Source organism: Sinocyclocheilus anshuiensis, unplaced genomic scaffold (assembly GCF_001515605.1).
Source record: "Sinocyclocheilus anshuiensis isolate Anshui unplaced genomic scaffold, SAMN03320099.WGS_v1.1 scaffold112, whole genome shotgun sequence".
Taxonomy (NCBI): domain Eukaryota; kingdom Metazoa; phylum Chordata; class Actinopteri; order Cypriniformes; family Cyprinidae; genus Sinocyclocheilus; species Sinocyclocheilus anshuiensis.
The window spans coordinates 794,052-803,589 of NW_015557175.1; the positions used below are offsets into that span (position 1 = coordinate 794,052).

The 9,538-nt window shown below is 38.6% G+C and overlaps 1 protein-coding gene across 2 annotated transcripts in view; it reads left to right on the forward strand.

Moving 5' to 3' along the window:
- The window catches only part of LOC107678388 (ras and EF-hand domain-containing protein-like), a 32,678-nt gene that overhangs the window by 17,025 nt on the left and 6,115 nt on the right, over positions 1-9,538 (forward strand). For both annotated transcript variants that reach the window (XM_016473628.1, XM_016473627.1), the window contains exons 12-16: positions 366-513; positions 603-684; positions 5,889-6,003; positions 6,941-7,060; positions 7,531-7,607. In XM_016473628.1, coding sequence (XP_016329114.1) covers positions 366-513; positions 603-684; positions 5,889-6,003; positions 6,941-7,060; positions 7,531-7,607 — 542 coding nt within the window. The remainder of the gene's footprint in view (positions 1-365; positions 514-602; positions 685-5,888; positions 6,004-6,940; positions 7,061-7,530; positions 7,608-9,538) is intronic.

Below are 9,538 nucleotides of genomic sequence, written 5' to 3' on the forward strand. Positions count from 1 at the left end.
TGTGTGTGTGTGTGTGGGGTGTGTGTGGGGTGCTTGTGTTTGTGTTTGTACCTGGTATTTATCACGTTATGGGGACCAAATGTCCCCACAAGGATAGTAATACTAGTACATTTTGACCTTGTGGGGACATTTTTGAGGTCCCCATGAGGAAACAAGCTTATAAATCATACAGAATTAGTTTTTTTGAGAAAGTAAAAATGCACAGTTTCCTGTAAGGGGTAGGTTTAGGGGTAGGGTTGGTGTAGGGCAATAGCACATACAGTTTGTACAGTATAAAAACCATTACGCCTATGGAATGTCCCCATAAAACATGGAAACACAACGTGTGTGTGTATGTGTGTGTGTGTGTGTGTGTGTGTGTGCAGAGAGAGCAGGATGTGTTGGCAGTGACTCAGCCTCCATCGGAGAATGCTTACAGGATTGTGCTGGCGGGAGACACTGCAGTGGGAAAGTCTAGTTTCCTCATTCGCCTCTGTAAGAACGAGTTCAAAGGCAACACTAGCGCCACACTGGGTAAGACTTTTCTAACACTTTACCACACTTGAATATAATCTCTAACTGTCACCGAGATTGTGAAATCTTTTGTGTCTGTTTCATTGCAGGGGTTGATTTTCAGATGAAAACCTTGGTGGTGGACGGTGTCCCAACAGTGCTGCAGTTATGGGACACAGCTGGACAGGAGAGGTAAGATCCCAGCTCCCAAATTCTAGATGAAACTCACAACCAAAACATATATACTCCATAGTATAAACTCTAAAGGCCGTGACACATCAAGCAGACATCAAAGAACAAGCGGCGATGAAAACCTCACGTTACCTGCCAAAAGGTTGCACTTGAACAAAGCAAAAACAACAGCCAACGGCCAACTAGCACGTACGTTCTGTGCCTGCATGAGGAATTACCTCTCCAGACGAGCAGGTGGCAGTCAGTAGTCTGTAATTATGATTCAAAAAGGGAAACCGAAAATACAACTGTGGATCTACAAACTGTAAACAAAGCAGCACTTGCTTACCATGTTGAATTTGAATTATGTTGATCAGTTGCTCTTCACTTTCTTCATTCGAAAAAAACATGTCTGGCCATGAAGATAAAGGATCTGACTAGTGCCAACGGTGTGGAAAACACCGCAAAAACTGAGCTGATAGACATTCAGTGATGGTCGACATGAGCTTTAAACTCTATAATTGAGCTGTTCTTCTAGACCCCAGATATTCTTCATCTGCTCTATAGTACAAAACAAAACCTATTTGTTAAACTTGTTAGTTGAACTTCTATAGACCTTAGGCAGGGTAGCGCCATATTTAATTTTTGACAGAAATGAAAACAAAGCTGTGAGGGAAAGAAATGCATACCAATTGTCCATAAACAACTTTCTGGAAAAAAATTTAAAATCTTTCAGTGACAAAAACTCCATAAAACTTAAACGTTATGAGTTTCCAAAATAAAATTCCATGATTTAGGACCTTTATACAGTGCGTGCCATTGTATAGACTGTAAGTCTATCCCTCACAGCCTTGTTTTCATTCGCGTTAAATTCAGTATGGCATCTAACCTAATTGAGATCTATTATCTGAATTTACATTAAAACCAGTAATGTACACTCAGACACATTCTTAGGTAAGTACCTTGCTAGTACTGGGTTGGACCCCTTTTGCCTTCAGAACTGCCTTAATTGACCCTTTGCAAAGACCCGCCCCCCTTCGTTACTGTTGCTTTGTCCGACAAGCCATGGCACTCTCACGCCACACGATGTTCTCACACAGTGAAAAATACATTGCGGAGCAAAGAGGAAGCTCACAACGTGCAAACAGACAAGACTGAGCAGGTTACTTTTGGTATGAAACAAAGTCTCAGCTTTCAAATTTTGTCATTTTTTAAGAAATTCGAACAACACTATGAGATAAAGGATCTGCACTCGCTGTATCTTCTTAATAAATTATAGTTTATTTTTATTTTGCAACAGAGCAATCAACAATCAGACGTTTCAGCAAAAAGCCTTCTTCAGTGAATCATACAATAACACTTCCCTCAAGAATTAAAAAAAGAAAAGTGAAGTCCAATGATCACCAGGTAGAGAGTCACAGGTGCTACTTATCACAAACTTAAAGGGTTAGTTCACCCAAAAATGAAAATTAGCCCATAAATTACTCACCCTCAAGTCATCCTAGGTGTATATGACTTTCTTCTTTCAGACGAATCCAGTCGGAGTTATATTAAAAATTGTCTTTGATCTTTCAAGCTGTTTAATGCCACTCGGCAGGTGTTGCAGTGCATCAGTCCAAAAGAAGTTAAATAAAAAGCGCCCATCCATAAAAAAAAGTGTCTCACACAGCTCCGGGGGGTGAACAAAGGCCTCCTGTAGCAAATCGATGCATTTTTGTAATAAAAATATCCATATTCAAAACGTAATAATCACTTTAATGTAGCTTGCGCCAACAGTTGTAAACGGAAGCAGCTCCGGGCGGATGACGTATGAGGTCAGCGCTGCGCATGCGCCGCTCAGAAGTGACGAACGCGGAAGCACAGGTGAGAGATCAAAACAAAACAACGGTCTCTTAGAAATACAAAAATGAGGATTTGTAAAGAAGTATGTCGGAGGATTTCGATATAAGCCAAGAGGAGACTGGTTTTCCTTTGCTAAAGTAAGGAAACTTTGCTTCCTTTGCTCCTGTTAACAAATGTTGGTTTTCACAAGACTCACCGGCGCATGCGCAGCGCTGACCTCATACGTCATCCGCCCGGAGCTGCTTCCGTTTACAACTGTTGGCGCAAGCTACATTAAAGTGATTATTACGTTTTGAATATGGATATTTTTCTTACAAAAACACATCGATTTGCTACAGGAGGCCTTTGTTCACCCCCTGGAACCTTGTGAGACGCTTTTTTAATGGATGGGGGCTTTTTATTTAACTTCTTTTGGACTGATGCACTGCAACACCCGCTGAGTGGCTGAAACAGCTTGAAAGATCAAAGACAACTGTTGGCGCAAGCTACATTAAAGTGATTATTACGTTTTGAATATGGATATTTTTCTTACAAAAACACATCGATTTGCTACAGGAGGCCTTTGTTCACCCCCTGGAACCTTGTGAGACGCTTTTTTAATGGATGGGGGCTTTTTATTTAACTTCTTTTGGACTGATGCACTGCAACACCCGCTGAGTGGCATTAAACAGCTTGAAAGATCAAAGACAGTATTTAATATAACTCCGACTGGATTAGTCTGAAAGAAGAAAGTCATATACACCTAGGATGACTTGAGGGTGAGTAATTTATGGGCTAATTTTCATTTTTGGGTGAACTAACCCTTTAATTGACCAATCGATCAAGTAAACTAAAGACGAACTTCAAAGGAATAATTACAAAGCAATCAACACATCAAAACGATAGTACAAGCACAAAATATACATCACAAATAAATAAAAAATTCACCAAACAAATTTACAGAAAACACTAATGTGAAAGCCATTCATAAGTCGCTCACTATTACTCACTTCTACTTAAAGAAAACAAGAAAGATCAAAATCTTCATTAAGACCCAAGGGAAACATGCTTTTTAATCGATACATCCAGTAAGCTTCTCGTTGTAAAATTTTTTCCTCTATGTTACAACATCTTCTAGAAATTATTACTTTTTCGATACCTGTACAAATTAAATCCTTAATATCATGATTATAGTCATGAAAATGTCTTGCAATATGTGAATTCACATCACATCTCCTGATCGCAGATTTATGTTCACTAATATGAATTTTTAACGATTTACTAGTTTTTCTGATGTAAACAAGTGAACACGGACATTTTAACTTGTAAATCACATTTAATGTGGAACAGGTAATTAATGATTTAATAAGCTAATGGAGTACCCATGGCAGTTCCATGTGTCTGTAAGTAAAAGTCATTATCAAACATAAAGTAATTCTTTGTCAAACAAACATAATCATCTCAGTGATAATTTCGACAGGTTTATCAGAATTATCAGAATTTATGAAAAAAGTGATAACTTCCAAACCCTCCTTATGAGGAATATATGTATAGGTATAAAGAGGAGACGTCTAGTGTTACCAACTAGTCCCTTTCTTCAGTTTGTATTGATTGTGTTTTAACCAAAAATCTGTTTTATCTTTAATGAAAGATAGGTTTTCTTCAGGTGATAATCAATAAACTGGGAAACCTTTTCAGTTGATGATAAATAATCAATAAATAGTGTTTTGTGGCTCTTTAATGTGTCTTGAAAGATCGCTGTAGCGCCTCAAGCTGAACCGATCATCTCTTCCTCTTTACTAGTCATAGCATGAAATAAACACGCGTGAACATCAGAAGGTACCTTGTTTCAACCATGGAAAGACGTCAATATACACCAATTTTCAAGTTCAAGTCCACTGACGTTAATCTACTCTCTTGTCTGGTTTGTTTGTCGGACAAAATGGCAGATTTGGCATTATGATTGGTCAGATCGCCTGTCAATCAAACTCGCTGCGAAGAGTCAATTCTCCATGCCATAGATGCAACAATGTACTGGAAACATTCCTCAGATCTTTGTCCATATTGACATGACAGCATTACGTATTTGCTGCAGATTTGTCAGCTGCACATCCATGATGCAAATCTTCCATACCAACACATCCTAAATGTGCTCTGCTGGATAGAGTTCTGATGAGTGTGGATCATGAACTTAATGTCATGTTCAAGAAACCAGTTTTAGATGATTTGAGCTTTGTGACATAGCTGTGTTTATGCTACCCGGTGTGTCTTCTGCTACTGTAGCCCATCTGCTTCAAGGTTTGACATGCTTTGCATTCAGAGATGCTCTTCTGCAAACCTCAGTTTTAACAAATGGTTATTTAGTTATATAGTTACTGTTGCTCAAACCAGTCTGGCCATTCTTTTCTGAATTCTGGCATCAACATTTTTTTTGCACACAGAACTGCCACTCAATGGGTATTTTCTCTTTTTCAGTCCATTCTCTGTAAACCCTAGACATAGTTGTGCGTGAAAATCCCAGTAGATCAGCTATTTCTGAAATACTCAGACCAGCCCATCTGGCACCAACAACCATGTTCAAAGTCACTTAAATTACCTTTCTTCCCCATTCTGGTTCTTCATTTGACTTTCAGCAGATCATCTTGTCCATGTCTACATGTCTAAACACATTGAGTTGCTGCCATGTGATCGGCTGATTAGATATTTGTGTTAACAGGCAGTGTGTACCTAATAAAGTGACTGGTGAATGTATGTAATGATCACATCATATTTGGGTTGAACTGTTCTGGAACAGTGTTGTAAATACAACTTAACCACTGATTTCTAGTCGTGTCCTCTTTTGGAAGACCAAACAAAGTAGTTTCGCTTTCACAACGAAACACACAGCGCCTTCACGACATGGCAGCAACAATACTACAGTGAGAACAAAAGTTACGCCTTCTTTCTTTGCGTGAACATTTGGGCGGCGTTATGCAAATCTTCCCACATCGTGACGTAGACATGTGGGGGCGTGTTAGAATGAACCATTTTAGGTAGGCGTGGTTGACTCTTAACTTTGATAAATAATATCTCTTTGGATTTGAGACTTTAGTCTTTGTAACTTTACAGATCTTCTTTATGCACCAAGGGCTTGTAACACTCCAAAGAGAAACGAAAAATTGAAATCGCATCATATGACCCCCTTAAAGCATAGGAAATTTAGGAAATCGCATCATATGAACCCTTTAAAACAACATTCCGAACCAGAATTGCCACCTTGTGAACAAACTAAAAATTGCAACAACAAAAAACTGAAGGCGCATATGCGAGTTGAGCATACAAATGAAGCAAATACCCTAGTGTACGCATAAAAACCGAAGTGTACTTTGCGCTAAAAGTTGAATACTCTGGTATCACTTTTACAGGTTTCGGAGCATTGCAAAGTCTTACTTCAGGAGGGCCAATGGAGTTCTCCTACTGTATGACGTTACGTGTGAGAAGAGCTTTCTGAATGTGCGTGAATGGGTCGACATCATTGAGGTATTTCATCCACATAAACATTCATAATTTAGTTATGTAGACTTGACAGGTCATTTGTAGCTGGTGCTACTTCACCCTTAAGACTGTCGCTCATCAGGACAGGTCTATTTGCTGATCAGTCCTATGCTAATGTGTTAGTGTCCGATTAAAGCGTTGTTTAACTTTGTTTCCATAAATGATCTAGGTGAAGTGGAGAAGAATCTTGTAAACATGTCTACATCGATTTTTCTTGATGTAGGAGTTAAATGCACTGTGAGGTTTTCCCTGATATGCCATATTAAAGGTGCTGTATGTATTTTTTGACTCTACTAAAGGATTAAATACCGTAATATGTTTGCAGATATTCAGGAAACATGCTAAGTTCACATACTTGTTTCTCCGAAAAACAAAGCTACAGCCAGTTATTCCACTTTGAAATGTGCGTTCCGTGTCAGAATGTCTGTTTTTGTTTTGGACTGTGTGACTCCTCCCACTGCCAATTTACCCATTTCGACACCCCGGGTTGCCATTTGGCATACAATACAGCGCATTGCAGCCATGGAAACCAGCAAATGAACTGGATCAGAGATCGCAGATTCCACCCAACCTAAAAAGCCTCGGGATCCATCTAGAAAGATTTACAACCAGAGGCTTCTTAAAACGTGAATAAATCAACTTACAGTGTAAGGTGTGTTGCCTTCCATTGTCAGTTGTGCTCGTTCCTGTTGCGTGTCCTCAATCTGGCAACCCATGTGAGCATCGAGTCTGAGGAGGAGGGGGCTTGAGAAACAACTCTCTCCAGTATTTTGAAGTTTGACTGCAATACCCATTTCAACCACTAGCTGTCATTGTTACATACTGCACCTTTAAATAAACACTACAATGGGAAAAGTAGGATGTTGCTGGTTCAGTTTGAATACGATACTGAGATTCTTACTGAGATTCTTTTCTGGTGCAGGATGTGTCTCAGGATGACATTCCTATCATGCTCGTGGGGAATAAGACAGACCTGAGGAAGGAAGCTCTTCTGGATGGAGTCACCTGTATTCCAACCAGCTACGGAGAGAAACTGGCCATGGTTAGTGCCTGGCCATTATTCACTGTGGTTTACCATTGCTTTCTGTTTTTCTGCAGGGGTTGTTTACCCAAAAAATGAAAATGGTCATAATTTACTCACCCTCATGCAAACTGCGGTTTACCATGAACAGAGACTTAAGAGTTTAAGCATCAAAAAGGCCTTAAAACACCACGAAAGCACCATAACAAGTAGTCTCTATGACTAATTATCTATATTCCAAATCACCTGAAGTCTGTTTTGTCACAAAAAAAATATCATAGGCTTAAGAAGACTGGGCTTTTTGGATATTTCTCAAATACTGGCCTGACTTTATTCAAAATTTCTCCTGTTTGTGTTCCAAACAACATGTGGGTGAAAACATTGCCACCTGCACATGAATGAATATGACCTAAAGCAGTCTAGGTTAGTTAGAAAGTGAGTTTTTTTTTTATTAGTATAAGTGCTAAACTGTGGCTGCTTTCTGTGTTCAGACATACAGTGCCTTATTCTGTGAGACGAGTGCAAAGGATGGATCCAACATCATTGAGGCTGTTCTTCATTTAGCCCGGTAAGCGTTTTTTCTATTTTCTTGACAATTATTCATAATGCAGTGATGCATTATATAATATAATACAAGAAAAATATCAAAATGTTATTTTGGACACATATTCTTAATAGGTTTTGTGAGATTCACTCATAAAGAGCTTTCAGATGAACTGACTGCTACAGTATTGTTTGTAATATTAACACAAAGCACAAGAGGGCAGCAGATTGGGTTTTATTGAGTTTCATAATCTGAGGGCAGTGGTGGAAAGAGTACTGAAAAAATATACTCAAGTAAAAGTACCATTACCTTCCAAAAAATGTAGTGCGAATAGAGTAAAAGTACTTGTCCAAAAAACTACTCGAGTAAGAGTAAAAGAGTAGCCTATTTAAAAGTACTCATGAGTATTGAGTAGTGAGTACTGAGCTGTGGATTATTTGTGTTTCCAACACACTTTTTCACAGCGCGCATCACGCGCTCAAACTCATCAAAAGTCAACAAGTTCCACGAGCAACAACGACTTATCCAAGTGACTGCTGCAGAACGCACGCGAGAGAGGACGAGGCAGCGCAGGTCTCATAAGTGAGCGGGAATTTACCGAACGCGGCACTTGCGGGAGTTAACACTGTACGCAATACCCGCAACCTCACACCAAATTTCAGGCCGTGTAGATAGGATTTACCTTAACATATCAAAGAGGAAGATGCGACTGAATTGATGCTTGAAGAATGCGCTTCCAGCAGCTGTGATAAACAGTTGGCGGTTAAAGTTTTCTATGCACAATTTGATTTGACGAAAGTCACGAGACCTATTACTCTCTTTCCAATCACGTTTACGGATAAAAATAAAATTAAAATAAGCATTGTAACGACCACAAACGGAGGAAAATAGTGGAGTAAAAGTACCGATACATCACTTAAAATGTACTCAAGTAAAAGTAAAAGTACACAATTTTTAAACTACTCAAAAAAGTACAATTACTGATAAAAACTACATAATTACTGTAACGTGAGTATTTGTAATTCGTTACTTCACACCCCTGCCAACAGATGATACAATTCTGTTTGAAGTGAACGCTGCACTTTGTCGCTTCAAATGCTCAAGCTTGTTAAAGCAGGATGGATTCTGATTGGCTGTCAATGTTTTTATCGTTCATCTGTGCCGGTTTCAATTTAGTTGTAGTGTGGACTTCGCTATTCTCATATATTGTTATAGTTAGGCCTATTGTCTTTGGTGTGAACAGCCTTTACACTAGAATCTACCACATTGTTCTAGAAGGATGGCATCATGCCATACCTTGTACACATTTACTCGAATTGTTATCCTGATAATACAATTTGTAAGGAAAAATGCATTAAATAGCAAGGTATTTCTGGGGAAACTTTTTCAAAGGAAAACACACACACACACGCATGTCTCTTTGCTGAGCCGCGGCGCAATCACGTTGATGGATAAAAATAAAATTAAAATAAGCATGTAACGACCACAAACGGAGGAAAATAGCGGAGTAAAAGTACCGATTCATCACTTAAAATGTACTCAAGTAAAAGTAAAACTACACAATTTTTAAACTACTCAAAAAAGTAAAATTACTGATAAAAACTACTTAATTACTGTAATGTGAGCATTTGTAATTCGTTACTTCACACCCCTGTCTGAGGGTAATGCTTTGATGAAGTGAATGAAGTGAATCAAAACATGTTCCTCTGACAGTCAAGCCTTATTGTGGTATGTTATGCAGCAAGATTCAGTCTTCAGTTTGCATCACAAAACTTAAATTGTGCGTTTACGCAGGGCTGTTCAGTTATGGCAAAAATCATAAACACAGTTATCTTAGTCAATATTGAGACAATATTTAGAATTATTGAGTTTATGAGCTTATAAATGTAAACTTGGTTTTAATAGTGGATTTCCTTGATCTTATATACAGTATAATTCAAATATATATATATATA